The following is a 23604-nucleotide window of genomic DNA, read 5'->3' as shown; positions in this document are numbered from 1 at the left end:
CATCGGCATTTCCAGACTATGTGGACTTTTTTTATATAGACTTTTGTGATATGTATTATTAGCACAGAATTATTCCACCTAGGTGGGGAATTGGTTATTTCTTTTATTGCTATTTATATGATAAACAAAAATAATCCGTGTAGTACTTTATTATTTTTTGCCTATTGATTGTGTTAGCTGCTCTTTTTATGTGAATTTTTAATTCCTAAGTGCAGGTTTAGTCATAGTACTCCCTCTAGTGGTTCATAGCAGTCAAATGGAGTCATGTGGTGTGTTGTCCTAGTAAAAAGACCACTATTTTCAAATCCTTGTTTAAATTTAATCATTCATATAGTGTATATATGCAATTATCGCCCCATCAACCTCCATCTCTATGCCAATGCATTGAAGGGTAAAACGCATTAGCCAGACCTAGGGTGAAAGGTGCAATGCGTGCTTTACACCAATAAAGCTGTCATGCTTTGATGACATAATTGGAGTGTGGACCCTTTTTTTTTTCTTGCAGAAAAAGTGTATTGAAAAGATTTGATGTTACAGCAATTATACAAAATATATTAGATATTAAACAAACTAAAAATGCATTTTTTAAATTTTTGTTAGTTTCTCTGCTTTATTACAAAAAACAAATTCAGATTATTTTTCAGAATAAATTAAAGGTCTCGTGTTAAAATATATGTGAACCATTTTCGAATGCAGTATGAAGAGAACAGGATACCTTTTTAGTACAGGTACATGGTACAACAGACACATATCAGGAGTATGAAATGTTGGTGTAACTTACGAGGGGTGACAATTTAATTCCCAGAATGGACTCTAAAAAAATGTTTGCTTACTTATATCTCTACAGTATCTTTGTCGCAGCACATTAGCTTTCCAGAATGTCATCAAATTTGTGTCCTTTTTAGGGTGTTTTTTAAATTTTGGAAACTGGCAAAAGTTGCACAGGGCTAAATCAGGGGAATAAGGTTGGTCACGTTTCGGAATGGATTTTTGGGCCAGGAACACGGAACACTTAACGCATCGTGCAAGAGCATTGTCGTGGTGGAGAATCCACTTGGGGCAGAGTTTCATTTTTTTTTTCCTCTGACCAAATTCCTGTAACCTTTTCAGAATTTCCAAGTAACAATGTTGGTTCACTGTTGTATCATGTTCTATGAGCTCTTGGTGAACTATCGCATTGTAGTAAAAAAAAAAAACCACACACCAGCATGGTTTTGAACTGAAAACGAGATATGCGTGCTTTCTTTAGGTGAGGTAAATTCTTTTTTTTTTTTTTTCCGCCCCTCCTTAAAGCCCCTATGCCATTCAAAAACAGTTTATTTCTTTATGAAATGTTCACGACAAGCCTCTTATACCAGCGTTAAAGTTTCAATCTTACTTTTGCCAATTTTCATGCAAAATGCTCCAGATTCCTGGCACTCAATTTCTGGCAAAAGAACAATTCACACACGTGTTTCTTCTACTACTGCAATAACCCTCCTTTTTAAGGTACCACTTTAATTTCATCAGCGTTTGGTTCTGAGCTGCAGTTACCCTAGTAGTTCATTCATTTGCAGTATGGATGGTGGCTGCATCCTTTCCTGTAACATGCTGAAGTGCTTTGCAGCCCACAAGCAGGTACTTCTTTATGGGCGTGTATCTGTTCTGTGCACCTGTCAGGTACTTGAACCAAAATCCAGTGGGTATTGCCCTCTGTCTTTTCATTTGTCTGCCACAAACTCCATCATATGGTACCATCCTGGTCCATTACATCCAGCTGAAATAGTACTTTCTGGTCTTATGAGTCCCAATCTTTGATGCTGAAAAACTAGCTTTTTTTAGCAGCAAGGAATGTGGGCTGCTTCTTTGAACCCCAAGAGAACTCTGTGTCTTTTTATTTATTTTTATACCGTTGTATATAGGCCCCAGGATCAGTCCAAGATATGAAATGAACAATCTCCAGAATCCCAAAACTCCAATGAACATTTGTGCTTCCTTTTTGTTGGTAGGGGGCAAAAGTCCCTGGATATGTCTCTAGAATCTTCCTCTGTGGCACAGTCCTTGAACTTAATAGCCCATCCTCCTATTCTCTATGTGCTGTATAACAAATGCAATGCTTCAGTTACATCTTCTTTTTGTTCTAGAGCTCATTGTGTCATCGATGTAGTGAAATAAAGGGGGAAATTTACGAAAACTGGTTCACTCAATCTGGTGCTGCAGTGTATGGTAGTCAATCACCCTCTAACTTCAGCCTGTCCAATTAAGCTTTGGCAATAAAACCTGGAAGTTGATTGGTTTCTATGCAACAGTGCACCTGATTTTGCATTCTCCAGATTTAGTAAATAAACCCTACAGTGACTTTCAAATTCAGGATACTTAAATCTCAGGCAATCTGTCCATGAAAAATTGTTTGACTTAGAAGGTAGCCTTGAGGAAACACGTTGAAAGTGTACTGACGACCATCCCACACAAAAGCAAACTGTCGCTGACACTCTGCGACTATTTGAATTAAAAGGAACGTGTTCTGGTCTATCATTTTAATATTCTCCTGCCTTGTTTGCACTTTTTTCAGTGATGGAGATCATATCCGGTACAGCTTATTTCACTGGAGTTGCCACTTTGCTTAATGTTAAAACATATAGAATGACTGACTGTAGATCAGGTTTTGTTTAATGGGAACACTGAAGCTGAGACAGGACTTACAGTAGCTCTAAGGATCACTACTCTCCAATAGTTCTTGCATAGTCTCCACAATTTTTAAAGCCTCCCAGGACTGTCTGTACTGCTAGCTGCTCTAGTGGAGGATGTAGACAGGGGTCAATTTTGCATGACCTCTGAAAGCAGCCGTCACCACCCGTAACAGATAGGCTATCCAGATGTGAATGTACCCCGTTCATTCTGAATTGATTGACCTTGAAGTACATCCATCTCAAGAATATTTTCAGGTAACTCCTTGATACCAAAACATTTGCCCAAAATCCTGGTCCCTTGCCAATATCCAGTTTGTACCCCCAAACCTTCTAAAGGGATTGCTGCTTCTTTGTAATGGCAAGGAATTCCTTACAAATGCGTACATTCAGCTCCATTATACAATAAAACAGCCATGTGTAGGAGAAGATGACTTCCCCCACCATACAGTGATAGGTGCATATGGGCGTCGGTTTCTTGCTGTCACTGCTATCACAGGAGACCCACCTTCCCATTGTAAAGGGTAAAGAACCTCCCAGTTTGCCTTTTGAGACCACCTTCTCAAAGGATCAAGAGGTGTGGTAATCAGTTTGGGGCTTACAGGAGGTGTCTGTTCTATTACTTCTAAAATTAGGCTGGTGTTGTCTTTGCTAGTAGTGTTTTAACCCCAACCGTTTCCCCACTAACTTGTTTCCACTTCTTCAACCATTCTGCCATAGAAATCCCATATATCTCCCCTTTTGGGTATTCCTGCTTTTTAATAGGTCCTCTAACATTTTTGTTTCCTAGAAATAACTAGCCTAGTTTTCGCTGCACCTCCTGCCTTCTCACCCACCTTCCCTTTCCGCTTTGCTGCGTATTTTCTTCCTGTCTGGCCTAAATCTTATCTACTGCCCTGACAGGTTTTATTTTGCTCTCCCTACTGGCTTAAAAGGGTAGTGGCTTCATGAATCTTGCGGTTTAACCCAGGCCTCCCAACAAGGACAATAAAGACCTGAGATTAAATGGCTCCGACTTCATGAACTTAAAGGGCAGAGCAGACATAAAAGGATTCTATATTTGGACCTATCCTGGGATCTTAGTTAAACCAAGTTTTTCATTCTTCAGGAGTAGGTATTTTCCAGGTCACCAGGACTAGTGTATACTCGGACTATCCCATCGCTCAAGAGGTCTGTGATGAGAAATTCACAGTAAACTCTTAGACTTTCCACATGGCCTGACACAATTGTGGATCATGGCTTAGCAATCCCATAGTAACTGCTTCCTTGCCTGTAAAATAACATTTATCTGCCTAATAAAGGTACTCTGGACCTCTAACTGTATTGTGAAAGGGGAGGGCATTAAATCCATGGTGGGACTGTTTGTATGATCTTGGAAGATCACAATGGCAAGTGAATATCTTTTCAGACATTATTAAAGCAGTAGCCTCTCTGAGCTACAAGGAACTCCTTGTTGAAAGAACTAAGACTGAAAGATATGTTTCTGGGCAGAAGCTCATACTGTTTCATTAACGGACGAACATCTGAGAGGAAAATATCCATACCAACTTCCTCAGCCACTAGGACTTAGAGCAACAACTCACAGATTGCTAAGGATTGCCTCAGATCAATCTTTTTGTCACAGGAGGGAATACCCTTCTTCCAGTGTTCTTTCCCTTAAAAAATGACTATGGCCTGGATGCCCTCAGACAAAGGTGGGACTTTGCTCTTGCCTTTGCGTCTTCCCTTATGTCCCCTATGCTCCCAAGGGTATTGAGGAAAGCCAGGCATTTTAGGTAAGGATCCAGAAACAGAATTATGACAGAATAATCTAAATTTTTCAGAAGAGTAAAAGGTTAGGATGTCAAAAATGTATTTGTGCATTTTAAAACCTGTTTTACAAATTCGCCCACAGGATGTCAATCCTTTTGAGTGCCCTTTTTTGTTTTTTTTATTTTTGACTTTTTTTTTGAAGCAGGAATGGACAAGGGACTGTAGCCAAGCACACTGAAAGTTCTTATTTCAGCACTCTCTTTTCTCTTCTCTTTCTTTCTGGTTTCACATTAAGTAGCTTAAATTGGTTGTAAAGGCTTATTTTTTTTTATCCTAAAATAATGAACATGTTCTACTTACCTGCCCTGTGGAACGGTATTGCATTGTTTCCCCAAACCCCCTCTTCTGGTGTCCCTCGCCAGCGCTGTCTGCTCTTCCTCTTCTGTGTGTGCCTCCATAGCAAGCCATTCACTATGGGGTCACAGCTGCGATCTCGCTCCTGAGGCAGGCTGTGTGAGTCTTTGGACACACACTGCATGGCTCGGTCCCACCCCAATCCCTCTTCACAGGATTTAATTGATGGTAGCAGCCGGACAAAAGTTTAAAAACTTGACCAAGTACTAGCTCTACATATCTGCTGCAGTGTAGCTGAGGCAGCCACTTCAGGGGGCCACTTCTTAAAGGCTTTGTTACTACAACGGATGGCCTGGGTGACAGGTTACAATGAATGGAGGAAACCGTGATTGAAGTAATGGAAATTAGCTGCCACCTTAGGAAATTATGGGTGAGTCAAAAGACAGGAAAATCTTATCTTATACATCGAAATACATTTTATGTACTAAGAAGCCTTGAATAGGACCCATTCTCTTAGTTATGGAGATGGTTAGGAGGAAAGCAGTCATGCCAGTAATTTGAGAGAGTCTTTTTCCAGAGGTTTAAAGATGTTTTCCTCATCCCCCTAATACCCAGGAGAGGTTTCAAGGAGAAACATTTGGTTGGAGAGAGAGCCCTAAACATTAATGTGGTTCTAAAGGCAAGACTGCTTTTACCTAAATGCATTCCCTGCATTAAGGTAAAAATGTCCTAGATCTACAGCTGTGAGCTTGGTATTTGTGGGGGGTTTTTTTTCCCCCTTTCGGGATATTCCTCTTTCCACTATCACTCACAAGGTGGCTTTCCTTGTCTGAACTGCCAGCCTTATTCTGTAAAGAACCCTTTTGTTCTATACAAGGATAAAACTGCATTGAGACATAGAGCCTCCAGTTTGATGAAAGCTCATCAAAGATGTAGCAAGCAGGACATTAATCCACCACACCTAAAATGCACATAAAACACATAAGTGTGAATGGGGCCTTACACTTTAAGGACATGGTTCCACTTTTTTCCGGTTAAGGTATACTCTACAAGGTCTCACATTTTCTTACGTTTTCTGACACCACCTTTTAGGCATAAGGTACTTCAGGCAACTCCTTGAGCTGCAGGCAGCCACCATTTTTTATTTATTGTTATGTGGGCTTGTAAGTGCTTTGTCTGTGTTCCCAACCCCTCAGTTTGATTACTTTTGGACGTCCAAATTGATCTAACTGAATCCTGCGTCCCTTAGAAGAACAAGACAGGAAACCTTGTTTTTGTATTTGCTGCAGTACCAGTGTCTGGGAGTTCATAAAGGGATTTAGGTCCCACCCTCTGTTTTTTGATCTACTCCTAATACTGCTGTTCTAAAAAAATTAAATCTGATGGAGTTAATTTGATACCAAGTTGTTAGCTCTACTCTCATTTGGTGTCCCTTAATGAACTCCAAGAAACTGATTTTCGGGAAGTACAGCAAGTCTGTCTTAGAAGTACAAGAATGTAAACTTTAAAAAAAAATGTTAAAATAACAGTGACAGAAAGTTTCCAAATAATTTCACTTTCTTTAATGCATATAGGTAACAATTACAGCTTTCTATGGCACAACCGGTGTAATTAATGAAAACATATTCTTCACAATGGACTCACTAATACTTCCTGAAGGCTATAAACCTCAGCGCAATGACCTGGTTAATGCAGTAGTACTAGAAAGCAGTCAGTCCTGTTATGTTTGGAGAGCCCTGTGCATTGCACCAGCTAGCAAAAACAGGTAAGTTTCATGATTTCCTGTGAAGACCCCAACAATTTGTTTGTTAGTTTTATCATACAGTGGGGCAAAAAAGTATTTAGTCATCCACCAATTGTTCAAGTTCTCCCACTTAAAAAGATGAGAGAGGCCTGTAATTGGCATCATAGGTAGACCTCAACTATGGGAGACAAAATGAGAAAACAAATCCAGACAATCACATTGGCTGATTTGCAAATTATGGTGGAAAATAAGTATTTGGTTAATATCAAAAGTTCATCTCAATACTTTGTTATATATCCTTTGTTGGCAATGAGGTCAAATGTTTCCTGTAAGTCTTCACAAGGTTGGCACACACTGTTGCTGGTATGTTGGCCCATTCCTCAATGCAGATCTCTTCTAGAGCAGTGATGTTTTGGGGCTGTCGCTGGGCAACACGGACTTTCAACTCCCTCCAAAGGTTTTCTATGGGGTTGAGATCTGGAGACTGGCTAGGCCACTCCAGGACCTTGAAATGCTTCTTATGAAGCCACTCCTTCGTTGCCCGGGTGGTATGTTTGGGATCATTGTCATGTTGGAAGACCCAGCCATGTTTCATCTTCAATGCCTTTGCTGATGGAAGGAGGTTTGTACTCAAAATCTCACGATACATGGCCCCATTCATTCTGTCCTGTACATGGATCAGTCGTCCTGGTCCATTTGCGGAGAAACAGCCCCAAAGCATGATGTTGCCACCCCATGCTTCACAGTAGGTATGGTGTTCTTTGGATGCAACTCAGCATTCTCTCTCCTCCAAACACGCCGAGTTGTGTTTCTACCAAACAGTTCTATTTTGGTTTCATCTGACCATATGACATTCTCCCAATTCTGGATCATCCAAATGCTCTCTAGCAAACTTCAGACGGGCCCGGACATGTACTGGCTTAAGCAGGGGGACACATCTGGCACTGCAGGATCTGAGTCCCTGGTGGCGTAGTGTGTTACTGATGGTAGCCTTTGTTACGTTGGTCCCAGCTCTCTACAGGTCATTCACTAGGTCCCCCCGTGTGGTCCTGGGATTTTTGCTCACCGTTCTTGTGATCATTTTGACCCCACGGGGTGAGATCTTGCGTGGAGCCCCAGACCGAGGGAGATTATCATTGGTCTTGTATGTCTTCCATTTTCTAATTATTGCTCCCACAGTTGATTTGTTCACACCAAGCTGCTTGCCTATTGCAGATTCAGTCTTCCCAGCTTGGTGCAGGTCTACAATTTTGTTTCTGGTGTCCTTCGACAGCTCTTTGGTCTTCACTATAGTGGAGTTTGGAGTGTGACTGTTTGAGGTTGTGGACAGGTGTCTTTTATACCGATAAGTTCAAACAGGTGCCATTGATACAGGTAATGAGTGCAGGACAGAGGAGCCTCTTAAAGAAGAAGGTACAGGTCTGTGAGAGCCAGAAATCTTGCTTGTTTGTAGGTGACCAAATACTTATTTTCCACCATAATTTGCAAATTCTTTCCAAATCAGCCAATGTGATTGTCTGGATTTGTTTTCTCATTTTGTCTCTCATAGTTGAGGTCTACCTATGATGCGAATTACAGGCCTCTCTCATCTTTTTAAGTGGGAGAACTTGCACAATTGGTGGCTGACTAAATACTTTTTTGCCCCACTGTATATTTGCTTTGTTTATTTTATCAGTTATGGACTGGGTGGATACACACCCAAAAAACTTTAGCCAAATGCACACAATGTATGTAGTATGCCCAGTCCTTCTGACCTACTGCTGCTGTCAAATATCTCAGTGTTTAGATGTTTGAGTAGATACAAACGTTAAGTTACTTTGTATTTCTTCATCTATTTCTTTCATCTGCAGATCTACATATGATTTCAGTTAAAGCAACCTGGAATTAAAAAGCAAAAAGTGCAGTATGCACATATAATATTCTTTGTTCCCCCAATTCCCTTGATCAATATGCAATTAAAATTGTTCAATTAAATCATATTGTTTCCAAAAAATACTTCTTTTAAGACCCAGTGGTGTCAGCGCTGCTGCTTTTTGTAGGAGGGGGCAACAGTTTCCTCGAAATGTCAAAGTACTTTGCCTCAGATTTCCTTTCAAAAACATTATACAAAAACATATCCCCGGGATACCTTTTACATGTGCATGCTCCTGCCTGCTGGCCAATGAATGTTGCAGACTTGGCTCTCTGCTGATTGCTTGCTTGATCATGTAAATTAAGGGTCTCAAAACGTTCTAAGCAAAAGGTCAGTTAAGTGTCCTTCAGGCTTTAGGGGAGGGCCTGACTATGGCCAATGGGAGTAGAAAAGGCCCCCGGCATCTGTGCCCCATCTTTGGTTTTAATGGGAGGAATAAAGCCCCATTTGTTATCAATGAGAAGAATAGTGCCCTATTGGTGTCAATAAGGGGAATGGTTGTCCATTATTTTGTGTCAGTTGGTGGAATAGTGCCTCAAGGTACAGACCAGATAAATGCAAGCAAAGGACTACATCCAGCAAGAGATGCCATGGATGGTTCTATCATATATCACTCAGGAACAGAATAATTGATTGCAGACAAAGCTAATAACTGTAGGAGGGAGACCAGTGACAGTACAGATCAGGGGAAGAGGCGATTGATGAATGATAGAAGTTGTTCAGGCAGGATATGATGGCAGGTGTAAGAAAGCTGCTGCAGCTTCAAGGGGTTTTACTGGGGACATGCAAGTTTGCTGAGGATGTAGAGTAATCTGTTTCAACACTATAGAGGACTTAATTCATGTGTATGTAGGGGGATGAGGGGAGAACATAGCGCTGGGGTTTAGGGATGCAACAATGCCAATTACTGATACATTTTATCGACAACTAGGGAGATCATGATGAAGAGAAGGAGGAGCAGGGAGGGGGTTGCAGAGGTCAGGATGAGAGTGGGGTGTGGGTGTAGGGAGAAAGAGAAAGAGAAAAAGGGGTGAGAGCGAGCAAGAGGACAGTGAGAAAAGGGGATGGGGGACAAAGATAGGAAAGCATAGGCAATAGAGAGGGAGTGAAATGAGCATTCTCCATGGCAGTACTTCAAATCCCAGCATGGCAGACACCCATTCCTCAGCTTACAAGGAAATGTCCACCAAAGGGGTCACTACAGCCTCTCAGCCATATTTTATTTATATATATATAATTTTCTTATATTGCACTGCTCTATAAAATTAGGGAAAAAAAAGGAACACTTTGAAAACACATCAGATCTCAATGGGGAAAAATGTCTATACTGATATGGACTGGGTAATGTGTTAGGAACATAAGGATGCCCCATCGTTTGATGGAAATGAAATTTATCAACCTACAGAGGATTGTATTCAAAGACCCCTCACCCCCCCCCCCCCCCCCAGAAAATCAAAGTGAAAAAATGATGCAGCAGGCTAGTCCATTCTGCTGAAATTTCATTGCAGCAACTCAAAATTCTACTCAGTAGTTTATATTGCCCCCACTTGCTTGTATGCATGCCTGACAACGTCTGGGCATGCTCCTAATGTGACGACGGATGGTGTCCTGGGGTATTTCCTCCCATATCTAGACCAGGCATCACTTTAGCTCCTGGACAGTCTGAGGTGCAGGCTGGCGGTGGCAGATGGACTAAAATGATATCCCAGAGGTGTTCTATTGGATTTTGGTCAGGTGAGCATGGGGCCATTTAATGGTATCAATTCCTTCATCCTTCAGGAACTGCCTGCATATTCTCACTACATGAGGCCGGGCATTGTAATGCACCAGGAGGATCCCAGGACCCACTGTCCAAGGATTTCATCCCAATACCTAATGGCAGCCAGGGTGCCATTGTCTAGCCTATAGAGGTCTGTGCGTCCCTTCATGGATATGCCTCAGCAGACTATCACTGACCCACCACGAAAACTGTCATACTGAATGATGTAACATTCTACACAGCTTCTCCAGACCCTTTCACATCTGTCACATGTGCTCAGGGTGAACCTGCTCTCATCTGTGAAAAGCACAGGGTGCCAGTGGTGGAACGGCCAATTCTGGTGTTCAATGGCAAATGACAATTGAGCTCTATGGTGCCGGGCAGTGAGCACAGGGCCCACTAGAGGACGTTGGGCCCTCAGTCCATCCTCATGAAATCTGTTTCTGAATGTTTGGTTAGAGACATTCACACCAGTGGCCTGCTGGAGGTAATTTTGTAGGGCGCTGGCAGTGCTCATCCTGTTCCTCCTTGCACAAAGGAGCAGATACCGATCCTGCTGATGGGTTAAATAAGTTCACCTTTAGGAACATGTTCCCATAACCGCCACACACTCCTCCCTCTTACAGATAATACAGGGAGAAGTCTCACCATATTATCTGTTAAATTTGAAAACCGTATGGCCATGCGAGGCTCAGTCCACATGGCCGCACCGCGCAGTCACGGACTTATGTGAGCAAATGAACTTCGTCTCGACAGCCTTAGCGGTTGTGGGCTTGTAGTTTTCAATGAACTACCACTGCGCAGTGGAGCACCGTAACAGTTCATTGACTCTTCCTGTCAGACTATCTGCTTGGCCATACATCTCTTATGGCAAGCAGATATTCTGGCAGGTCTGCAGGAGACCTGCATGGCATCCGCATTCTACTGATCACTGGTGCAATGCTTTCCAGGCTCCTGTAGACAAAAATAATAAATGCACGTTTTTTTTTACCTGCAAAAAAGTGAACATATCCTTTAAGGACCTTCTATGGCCCTGTCCATCTCTCTTAGAGTAACTGCCTGTTTCCTGGAATCTCCTCCAGGCTCCTGAGACTGTGCTGGGAGACACAGCAAACCTTCTGGCAATGGCACCTATTGACATGCCATCCGGGAGGAGTTGGACTGACTGTGCAACCTCTGTAGGGTCTAGGTATTGCCTCATGCTACCAGTAGTGACGCTGACCCTAGCCAAATGCAAAACTAGTGAAAAACATTTAGAAAAGATGAATAGGGAAAAAAATGTCAGTGGCCTCCACCTGTAAAACCATTCCTATTTTGTGGGTCATCTTATTGTTGCTCATCTAGTGCACCTGTTATTAATTTTATTAACACCAAAGCAGCTGAAACTGATTAACAACCCCCTCTGCTACTTAACTGACCAGATCAATATCCTAGGAGTGTAATTGACTTGATGCTATACTCCTGATTTAAAAAGTGTTCCTTTAATTTTTTTTTGAGCAGTGTATATATAATATATATACTCCTCTCCACTGACCGCATCACTGCCTACCTGAATCTATCCCCCCACCTATCTCTGCCTACCGTACTTTTGTTCCTCTCCTTCCTTCTCAGACTCTCATACCTTCAGGATCTTGCTGGCTTCTTCCTCCCGTAAGAAGCTGACCTCCATCCAGTCTGCATCGGGGGATCAGTGGTGTTATCTCCCCGTCATTCCTCTGCAGGTGGTTTGACAACATTTTTATTCCTATTTGTTACGCTTCTGGCTGTTTTTACACTTGTTGCTGATTCAGCATTTTTCCATCTTCACACCTGGGGTTTATTTCATCTTAACACTTTATTCCATTTATTTTTATGTTTATTGTCCATTTATTTATGCACTAAGTAGCACAACACCAATTCACTATTTATCAGGTTCAAGAGCAGCTTATCGCACAAGTGAAACTGAGGCTCTGTGAGACACTTGAAGAGAAGCTAAGTACCTATAGCCAACACCAGGTGAAGGCTTATTCCTGGAAACAGCAGATTGCTGGAAGATGCCCTGGTGTACACTAAATTGAGCCCTACCAAAATGCATGGTACTGCAGTACCATGCTTTTTAGTGGGCGTAAACATGCATGTAATTGGTGGATGCATATGGGTGCTATTAAGAACTAATGGCACCTGTGTGAAACTGCAGAAGTTAAGCGCACAATAGGTTGTAAATCCCCCCCTTCTAGCATAAACCCACCCAGCACAAATACCACATGTCTGTGCCGTCCACTGAGTGATCCTGCAGTTCAACACTTTATAGTTCTGGCTCTGGGGGAATTTATCCCTCGCTATTCTGGTAAGCTCTGGATACTCTGGTGGGGCCCTGCCCTGTACAGATATATGAATGCAGCTGCTGACAGTCTGCCACATTTGCTTTAATTGCCAGGCGTGAGTCCCTGGCCTGCTCCTCTGTGTTTTTGGCAACCCAAAACCTTTAAATTTATCAAGGTAATGAATACTTTTCAAGAAGGCAGTATTTTCAATATGAAACCAAAATCAAGAACACGGGGACGTGACCGCAAACTAACTGGAGGAAAGTTCAAAACTAATCTTAGAAAGTATTATTTTACTGAAAGGGTAATTGATGCTTTGGATAAACGTCCAACAGGTAGTGAGCCAGTCAACAGTAAATGGCTTCAAACACGCTTAGGACAAACCTAGATCTATACTCGGACAAAAAAGTTAATGGAAGAAAACAAAAATAATACAAAACCTAAATTAAAAAAACAAACAAAAAACAGGCAGACTCAATGGACCAGTTGGCTTTTTTCCACCATCACCTTTCTGTTTCTATTTCCACTAGGCTCCTAGTTTGTCTAAAACATAGTAATACAAAGTGGAAAGATGCTATACTAGCAAACACACACTATAAATTCACACCCACCTTATTGGCCATGTCCACCAGGCCACACAATTCTGGTGTGTCTGAGTCACAAGTATCCCTAGTCTAAACCTGACCAGGACCCAATTCAGGTTACTTACAGGTAGGTATTTTATTACATTTAGTATGTTAGGAAAAACACTGGATTGCAAGAGGTTTATTTCTGGTGGTTATTGCTTACCCTGACACTTACTAGGGTTTGTTGCTGGGTGTTGTCATTACTGTCCCTGACACTTTATGGGGGTTATTCCTTGCCCTAATGCTTGGGGTTGTTATTGCTATCCCTGACGCTTGCTGGGGGGTTGTCACTACCCACTTTGAGTTATTGCTGGGAGTTATCATTGCTGGCGCTGACACCAATGATGGTGGTTATTATTACTGCCACTCTCACCAGCAATAGGGCTTATTTTAATCCCACAATCTCTTTGGTGTACCCTCTGACCCTAAACCATAGCAGAGAAAAGAGCATACACCATGAAACAACATCCAATTTAATGACTACACCCACTTTTTCCCACTGTATTTCTCTTCTCAAGGTATACAGCCCACGTAGCATACCACATTTATCTTCCCAGTCCATTCAAGTTATAGCACTGGTTTAGCACTTTCTGACCAGCAATGAGAAAAGAGAAATTGTTGCATACTTCTGATCACTACACTCTATGCTTCTTGCTGCATTGTGAATATTTTTCTTATAACATTCCATTTCCTTTCATTTTCGGACTAGCCATTTCTCATTAGGTTATGTCTGCTTCTTGTGATGAATTCTGCTGTTTTTGCTTCATTAGATACAGTACATATGATCTGTATCTCAGTGTGCATTCTGCTTTGCTACTAATATGCTTATTGTAAAGATAAAGCTGAACTCTAGGCAGGTATAATAGAGACAAATTAGTGCAGCTGTGTAGCCATCAATACATATATAAATGTATTTTTTTTAAAAAACATTTTTTACTCCCTGTACAGCAGGGATGGAATGTGAGAGGAAGAAGCAGCACAAGGAGCAGATCAGTATAGATGCTAAAAAAGAAACATTGCTATTAGGAGGGTAAAGAGTGACAGAGAGATCGTCACTGTGCTGGTTTACTCTCTCACTGTCCAATCTTGGGCTAGGGTGGATTCAGGATGGCCAGACGAAGTGGATTCAAAGATGTTGGCCATCAAACCAAGGCAGAAAAAGTACTGCAGGGGAAATCTAATGGAAGGTAAATATTACAGCAAAAACTTTTATTATATTTTTAATTTTTTTTTTTTTAGATGTGCTGTTCATTTTTATCCTGTTTGTAATTGCAGTTTTTTGTTTTTAATTAACATGCATTCTGGAACTAGCATTTCATTTATATTACCATCAGAACATGAGTGTTTTCTATAGAGGAATGAAAAAATGGTTTTACAGTCTGTAATGTCTGCAGTTCTTTTCTATGCTAATACAGTATGTCAACATCTGATGAAGACAGCCAGAACGTTGCTGCTTTGATGATGAATAAAGGAGGCTTAGAGGTTTCCAGAATGACTCATCTTGGAGTGATCAAACAAGGACAGAGTAAATCCCTGCAAATTTATATAGAGTATGTTACCATGTTGTTATTGTACTAGGCTGTATGTGTTACTTTACCTGTAATGATGACTTAACCGCTTTCCCGCGGATATACTGCTACAGGGCGGCAGGGGTGCGCAAAATCACTTGTGTGTATATATACGTGATTTTGCATCTCCAGGTAGAGGGCGCGCACGTCCTACCCGTGACACTATTCGCGGCCTCGGCTGTCAGTCACTAGGTCCCGGCCGATGAATAATCTCTCGCAAATGGTGATCGCCGAGCATTACCGACGGGGAAGAGAACTGTATGTAAACAATACAGTCCTCTCCCTTGTAAGCTCCTGCACACTGCTTTGTATGGTTCTGCATAGCAGAACCATACAAAGCAGGTTGCTTACAATTAAAAGCACACACAGCTTATATTAAAACTGCACACAGTTAACCCTTTGATCACCCCACATGTTAACCCCTTCCTGTCCAGTGCCATTAGTGTCAGTGCTTTTAATTGGCACTGATCACTGTATTGGTGTCACTGGGAATGTCATTGACACCAAGTCCGTTCCCCCCAGTGTCAGAATACCCCCCGCAGTCCTTCTATAAGTTGCTCATTGCCACCATTACTAGTAAAAAAAAAAAAAAAAAGTCACAAAATCACTCCGAACTTCAGAAGGGTCCCGACTATATTATTGGGATCCACCCAGCTGCCAGATTGAATTCTGGTTCTCAGCATGTGGCTGGGAGCTGAAAGCCAGCTGCATACATCCTCTCTCCAGCCCAGCACTCTAGTGAGCACAGGAGGGGCAAGGCGGAGAGCAGTGACTAACAGTCACATGTCTCTGCTCAAAGCAGACCGAGACGGAGAGGTCAATGGTCATGGGATACATTCCTCGGTCTTAGAGCTGACTTGGGACAGTTGCAGCATTCTATGCATGAAGGTAAAAAAAACCTGTGTGCATTATTGCCCCCAGCCCCTTCAATACTTACCTGAGCCCCATCAAGATCCAGCAATGTGCATGACAGCTCGGCTGTCCCGGGTCTCTGCCTCCTCATTGGCTGAGACAGCAAGCGGGAGCCATTGGCTCCCACTATTGTCAATCACAGCTAATCAGCCAATGAGGAGGGAGGGGGCGGTACCAAGGCGCGACTCCGTGTGTGTGAATGGACACGGAGCAGCGGGTGCCCTCATAGCAAGTTGCTTGCTATGGGGGCACACGACTGAAAGGAGCAGCCAGGTGAGCCTGCAGGGGGCCCGAGAAGAGGAGGATTCAGGCTGCTCTGTGCAAAATCACTGCACACAGCAGGTATGTATAACATGTTTGTTATTTAAAAATAAATAAACCTTTAGTATCGCTTTAATATACTACTATCCTAAAGGGCCAATACAGGTAATTAAAATTTATTTTCTAAAAATGTTCTATACATAATGTTTTATAAATATGTTCTAACAATGTGCATATAATAAAAATCTGCAGTGATAAATACACCTCATACATGCATATACATAATATAAAACTTCTTAGACACAAAAACAATTCCATATTGTTTAAGTCTTTTATAAAACTATTTTTATACCATGGTATGTAAGTGTATGTCAAGGTAAAAGCTGTTTTAATAATTTAGATAAATCCCCAGCATAGAAATAAATCTGTCAAGCCTTAAAATTGCAAGTGTCCATGAAATTCTGGTACCCAAAGTTGCCCATAGGTGATAGGCACTTTAAAAAGCCTTTTACAGGTCATTCACTTGGACTTCAGAAGAAACATGGAGGGACATCACAAATATATGATGTTGACTATGTATTTATGTGTTAACAAGTCATGGTTTCACATCACAAAGGTGTATAAGCACACAACACAAAGTATATCATTTTTATAATGTACAAAAAGTCCCACTTACAAAAAGCAGTACTATAGAATCAGTTGCTTCCAGATTCTGACACGCTTCTTGGAGAGTTAATATCAGCTATATATTTAGTGTGTATATATAGCTGTGCCTGACATGCTTAAATCATCAATCCTCTTCAACTGTCCTGTCCTATCCAGATGTGTTTTTCTGTTCTATTGAAGTGTATCAAGTTACTATTGCTCTGTTGTATGCTGACGTCTAGAGGTAAGTTAAGCCCACTTCAACTTGTTTACTCTCCCTCTGTTCTCCCCACCTGTTTAGTGCTAGTTAGGTCAGTCCTAGCTGGACCCTCCCCTGTTTCTTCTACACTGCTCAATAAAATTAAAGGAACACTTTGAAAACACATCAGATCTCAATGGGAAAAAATATAATGCTGGATATCTATACTGATATGAACTGGATAATGTGTTAGGAACGTAAGGATGCCCCATCGTTTTATGGAAATGAAAATTATCAACCTACAGAGGACTGAATTCAGATACCCTGAAAATCAGAGTGAAAAAATGATGCAACAGGCTGGTGCATTTTGCTGAAATTTAATTGCAGCAACTCAAAGTGGTATTTCGTAGTTTGTATGGCCCCCACGTGCTTGTATGCATGCCTAACCGTCGGGGCATGCTCCTAATGAGACGACAGATGGTATCCTGGGGTATTTCCTCCCAGATCTGGACCAGGGCATCACTGAGCTCATGGACAGTCTGAGGTGCAACCTGGTGGCGTCGGATGGACTGAAACATGATATCCCAGAGGCGTTCTATTGAATTTGCGTTTGGGGCCATTCATTGGTATCAGTTCCTTCATCTTCCAGGAACTGTCTGCATACTCTCGCAACATGAGGCTGGGCATTGTCGTGCACCAGGAGGAACCCAGGACCCACTGCACCAGCGTAGGGTCTGACAATGGGTCCAAGGATTTCATCCCAATACCTAATGGCAGTCAGGGTGCCATTGTCTAGCCTGTAGAGGTCTGTGCGTCCCTCCATGGATATGCCTCCCCAGACCATCACTGACCAACCACCAAAACGGTCACACTGAACAATGTTGTAGGCAGTATAACGTTCTCCATGGCTTCTCCAGATCCTTTCACATCTGTCACATGTGCTCAGGGTGAACCTGCTCTCATCTGTGAAAAGCACAGGGAGCCAGTGGCAGACCTGCCAATTCTGGTGTTCAGTGGCTAATGCCAATCGAGCTGTATGGTGTCAGGCATCCTCATGAAGTCTTTTTCTGATTGTTTGGTCAGAGGCATTCACACCAGTGGCCTGCTGGAGGTAATTTTGTAGGGCTCTGGCAGTGCTCATCTTGTTCTTCCATGCACAAAGGAACAGATCAAAAATATATATCCCAGCGCCAAAAAACAAATCCTAAGCGATTATGCAGCTGTGCAACAGTGAAAAAACACCAATGAATAACAACAAAAAACAGCGCAAAATCTACAAACAAAATTACACAAGTGAACAAATAAAAAATAAAAAAATTATATAAAAAATCAAGTGTCCATGTGAAAATAAGTCCTTATTCCCATTGAGACCAATAATAAATCATTCAAAATGTGCCTCCCCCTATCCACTACGTGAAAAATGATATTAACCGCACTCACCAGATAGAGGTGAGTAATGAGCCTTAATGGATATATATACACTTGATTTTTTATATTTTTTTTTATATTTTATTCACTTGTGTAACAAAGGAACAGATACTAGTCCTCCTGATGGGTTAAGGACCTTCTGTAGCCCTGTCCAGCTTTCCTAGAGTCTGTCTCCTGGAATCTCCTCCATGCTCTTGAGACTGTGCTGGGAGACGCAGTAAACCTTCTGGCAATGGCACGTATTACTGTGCCATCCTGGAGGAGTTGGACTGCCAGTGTAACCTCTGTAGGGTCCAGGTATCGCCTCATGCTACCAGTAGTGACACTGACCCTAGCCAAATGCAAAACTAGTGAAAAACAGTAAAGGTGAGTAAGGGAAAAAAAAGTCAGTAGCCTCTACCTGTAAAACCATTCCTGTTTTTGGGGGTCGTCTCATTGTTGCCCATCTAGTGCACCTGTTGTTAATTTCAGTAGCCTCCCTGGCGGTATTCCCGAGTGTAGCTCGGGGTAAAGTTTCAGTACCACAAGCGGTAACCCCGAGCTACACTCGGGCTTACCATGCGGCGCTGCTCCGGGATCTGTTCTTATCTTACTTTGTCCTGCGCTCCCGCAATGTCCCACCTGCAGTGTTCCCTGTAATGTTCTCCGGCGGATACCGGCATCTGTCTTCTGGGTTCCGTCCCCTGCGACGTTGGGGCGTACGGGGACGGAGCGGCGGGAAATTTGAAAATGACAAAAAGTGACATTCACTAAAATAACATAGTAAAACATTACTGTATCAAAGCATTTCACATAATTGTTGTTCCTAGTGCTTTGTCCTGTGCCCTGCCTACATTTTTACTGTTCTTTCTGCCTGGAAACTGAGAAATGTCCATGGTGTCCAAAAAGCATCCCTTTAGGTCAAAATCGGTTTTAGACCAGCTAGAGAACAGCGATAGTAAATCAGAACCACTTGCAGAATTGAGTGATGAATTGTGGGGAAATTCGTCATCACACTGAAAACGATTTTGCGACTTTGCTCAGCGATGTGAGAACTTGGCTCTATATTTCAAAATTCAGTGTTTTTGGTTTGATTATATTATTGAATTAAATGTATTATTATAATTATTTTTTATGATTTATTAAATTATAATTTTATGATTTCGTGTTTCAAATTTTAACATACCCGGGATGTTTACTAGACTCTTATTCGGACAGATTTCAGTGAATTATTCCTAAAAATTACAGGCCTACAATAAAAAAAAAATACATATTTCCATGCAAAAAAATTTACCACTTTGAGCAGAGAAATATGGACCAGACCGCTAGGGTGGTTAACATCAAAGCAGCTGTAACTGAATAACAACCCCCTCTGCTACTTACCAGATCAATATCCCAGGAGTTTAATTGACTTGATGCTATACTCTGATTAAAAAGTATCCCTTTTAATTTCTTTGAGCAGTGTATTTTCCTCAGTCAGTGTTGCTTGCATTAGATTCCATGTCTGCGTCTTAATGAAGTTAAGGTGCATGTGGATGGTGCCAGACCAGCACGTGGCTAAACTGGCCAGACAGACTGGGTATATCACGGTATGTCAGTATGTAAAACATTTTTGAAACGGAGCATTAAGAATACCAATTTTCTAATCCTTTATATTCTCTGCAGCATCTCTGTGTCTCAGTAAGCACTTGGTCTTGTCTGCACATACTGCATTACAGATTCCTAAGATCTACTTAAAAGCAATAGAGAATCAGATTAGTCTCCTGCATAAACCAAGAAGCAAATATTTCCACAGTTTGGAAAGCTTTGCATGTCTTAAATTTTCTGTGTATTGAACTTGCTTTTCGAAGTACAAGGACTGTTTCCAGAAATATGCCTGCTGTTGGAGTTGTTGTACTGTGATAAACTGTTTAATTTTTGCTCTTCTCAAGCCCCTGCTTTCTGCATAACATATGACTTCACATAGATACAGCTATACTGATCACATTTTTAGCAACATGTCTCAGAAAGAATCTGTGCCTTAGCTGCAGTTAAAGCGATAGTAAATGCTGCTTGCTCACTTGTACCTGTAGGAAAGCTTATAATAAAGAAGGAAGAAGGAAATGAAAGAGGTCTTTACCAGCCAGCCAGCTGCTTTGACATTGAGGAACGATATTTTATTTACAGCATGCGAGTTGCCACTCTTGGAGTCTAATAAATGCTTTATTTTATGCTGCTCCTTTCTTATGTTTACACAAAGGTTGCTTCTTACTCCTAGGATCAAGCTGCCACAAGTGCCATTGGACCATACTACATTGTTGGACTTCTATTGATGTTTAATCACTTTGAATTACTATATCGGGAGACATCCACATCCCCATTTGTGCCAGTCTTATTTGTTAAGCTTCTAATTAAGCTTATCTGTAAGTACAAGAAATATCTCTTAAACCTGCACTGTTTAGGAGATATTCACTACTTTTTGCAGCTGGTGACATCACCGTATCATGTACCTGGTGATGGAGGCCAGTGGAGAGAGGGCTTCCCTTGTGGCTAAGTTCTGGACTCTCCTGGGAGTGGGACAGCGGGAGTCAGGCCCAGAGTTGCACAGGTCGCCTGTAGGAGTGCTGGTTGGTGGTCCACTCAGAAGCACAGCTGGTGCACGGAGATAGGTCTGCAGACAGGAGGCGCCTGTGCGTGGTATGCAAGCCCTTCCAGGATTTGGATGTTTACTGGGTAGTTGGTTCAAGCCAAGGTCAGGTACCAGGTGGGAATCAGAACAGACGTAGTCAGATGGGATAGCCAAGGTCACACACAGAGGAGAGAGAGTATCCGTAAAATTAGGATATCGTCCAGGTAGACGATCACAAAAAGGTCAAGGTGTTCTCTAAAGATGTCGTTCACAAAATGTTGAAATGTAGCAGGGGCATTACATAGCCCAAACGGCATCACTAAGTATTCAAAATGTGCTAAGTGTGTTTTGAAGGCGGTCTTCCACTCATCGCCCTCTCTTATACGGAGGAGCGAGAGAGAGAGTATCCGTAAGCCAGGCCGAGGTCAGATCAGGGGTAAAGCAGAGTAGACCGGTCCAGGAGCAAGCCGAGTCGGTAACGGAAATGACGGGTCAAGTTACAGGAAACAAGGCACGGGGAGCTAGAGATCATCCAGCAACTTGAGGAAGTGATGAGCCTCCTTATAAAGGCCGTCTGGCACCAAACTGAGGCTGATGTGTCCTTCTGCGACCATGCAGAGTAGTGGCAGAAATGCCAGATCTTCCAGAACTTCTGCCATAGACAGGACCCTGACAGTGCCCCCCCCCCCTAAAGGGCGGCATTTGGATGCCCACCTGGGCCATCTTTTCAGGATACTTGGAACAAAATTCTTGGAGAAGCCTGGGGACATGTACATTGCCTTTTTGTTTCCCAGGAACTTTCTTCAGGTGGGTACCCCTTCCATCTGACCAGGTACTGGATTTGTCTTCGCCGCCTTCTGTAGTCCAGAATTGCTTCAACCTCGTATTCCGTCTCCTCCCCAACTGTTATAGGCAGAGGAGGTGGTTCTACACTCCCTGGAAAAGGATCAGGAACAGCGGGCTTGAGTAGGGAGATGTGGAAAACTGGGTGGATCTTGAATTATTCCGGAAGGCACAGCTCAAACGCCACTGGATTGATTTCCCTCTTGATCTGGAAAGGGCCAATGTACCTTGGACCCAACTTACGTGATGGGCACGGTGTTTTAGATTCGCAGTTGATAGCCAAACTTTGTCTCCAATCTTCAGAGGAGGGTTTCCTCTCCGTTTTCCTGTCGTAGTGTTTCTTATAATCAGCCTGGGATTTCAGTATAGACTCTCGGAGGACTTTACAGTTGTTCTGTAGCATGGAGAGTCTGTCCTGTACTGCGGGTACCGAAGCTTCAGGAATGGTGTCGGGTAAGGAGGAAGGGTGGAATCCATATTTGGCCCAAAATGGCGACTAGTTTCTGCTAATGGACTGAGTTGTTGTAGGCAAATTCTGCCAATGGGAGTAGAGATGCCCAATCATCCTGAGGAAAAGCAAAGAAGCACCGTAAATATTGCTCCAAAGTCTGGTTCGTTCGCTCCGTTTACCAGTTACTCTGGGGATGGTAGGCGGACAATAAGCAGAGTTCCACCTTCAGGGCCTTGCAGAGGGCTCTCCACAGGAAGTGATGAGCCTCCTTATAAAGGCCGTCTGGCATCAAACTGAGGCTGATGTGTCCTTCTGCGGCTATGCAGAGTAGTAGCAGAAATGCCAGAACTTCTGCTGTGGACGGGACCCTGACACACTGGCACACTACATTCTGAAGGGACAGCATTCCTAGTGGCTTTACAGCCATCCACTTCTATTAAAGAGTCAACAGCTCCTGTAAAAAGGCAAACTTCCTGCTGCTACAGTGGCTGGGAAGTTGTTTGCATGTTGGTAGCAGCAAAAGGCTTCAAAGCCTAGTGCATACTTTACACTTTATCATGTTACACCCTAGATGTGAGTGTAACATAAAGCATGGTCGAATACACTATTCCTCAAACCCAAACTTCACCTCTGTTAACTGAATTGTTGGGTGCTTTTTTCATGCAGCAATTTTGTGAGCTTTTGAATTTAGAGGACTCCTCCCACAGAATGACACCTTCTAGGTTTGTGACTGCTTTTATATTCCATCTGCCACTGTGGCAGAGGGACTATGCAGAATGTGCCATTGATTTACCACCAACCAGCTCCTAATGTCATAGCTCCCCCTAAAAAACTTTTTATGTTTCAAGAAACTAAGGGTTACTAACCTTGCAGGAAATGCACAGCCTGCAAGCATGCAAAAATAGGAAAATTGACAACTTTCATTCCACTATTAACAATAAATCGTTTAAAATCAGGAATTTTATTACCTGTTCTACAAAGAATGTAGTTTTATTTGCTTCAATGCCCGTGTGGGTTTCAATATACAGGGTATAGGGTCTTAGGGTATGAAGGATTCGATTCCTGTTTTTTAATTAATCTCCATTTTTGTTGCCTAGGACCTATTTTTATTTGATTAGTTAATTAAGCACTATTGGCATTACATGTCCAGTATCTTCCGATCTTTGGGCCAGAGTATTCGCCTTTCCGTTCCAGTGCACGCCTTGATTAGAATAGGGGAGGAGTTGGTCTCCCTCCTCCCTATATAAGGTGCTACGTTCTGATGCTGGCCACGCCCTGACGTCACCGATGATGAAATGCATAGGGAGGAGCCAGAGCACGTGACGTCAGAACGTACCGGAACGTGGCAACCATTTGATGGGTTTGAAACGTATCCATCTTTTTGGTGACATGCTGTTTTATCAATTACATTGATGTACGTTTTATAATATGCTTTGGGGCAATAAATCTTTCATAATTTACTACACTGTGAGGATTTTCTTTTATGGGTTTGTCCTCTGAGGATTAATCTTTTCTGCAGGTTTTTTTTCTCTGTTCAATTTCTGGAGTTAACGTTTGGAGCTCCACCAGTGTCCGGATCATAGCCAATTTTTGG

The 23604-nt window shown here is 42.3% G+C and overlaps 1 protein-coding gene across 1 annotated transcript in view; it reads left to right on the top strand.

The window, feature by feature from the left end:
- Positions 1-23604, top strand: part of MOV10L1 (Mov10 like RNA helicase 1) — a 161328-nt gene that overhangs the window by 50120 nt on the left and 87604 nt on the right. The window contains exons 5-6 of the mRNA XM_089686613.1: positions 6347-6537; positions 14532-14666. Coding sequence (XP_089542739.1) covers positions 6347-6537; positions 14532-14666 — 326 coding nt within the window. The remainder of the gene's footprint in view (positions 1-6346; positions 6538-14531; positions 14667-23604) is intronic.

The sequence above is a fragment of the Staurois parvus genome, unplaced genomic scaffold (genome assembly GCF_062004578.1).
Source record: "Staurois parvus isolate SC_StPar_1 unplaced genomic scaffold, SC_StPar_1.0 ptg000019l, whole genome shotgun sequence".
Lineage (NCBI taxonomy): Eukaryota > Metazoa > Chordata > Amphibia > Anura > Ranidae > Staurois > Staurois parvus.
Note: the sequence above shows the minus strand (reverse complement) of the source record. Positions and strands in the feature narration are given on the sequence as shown.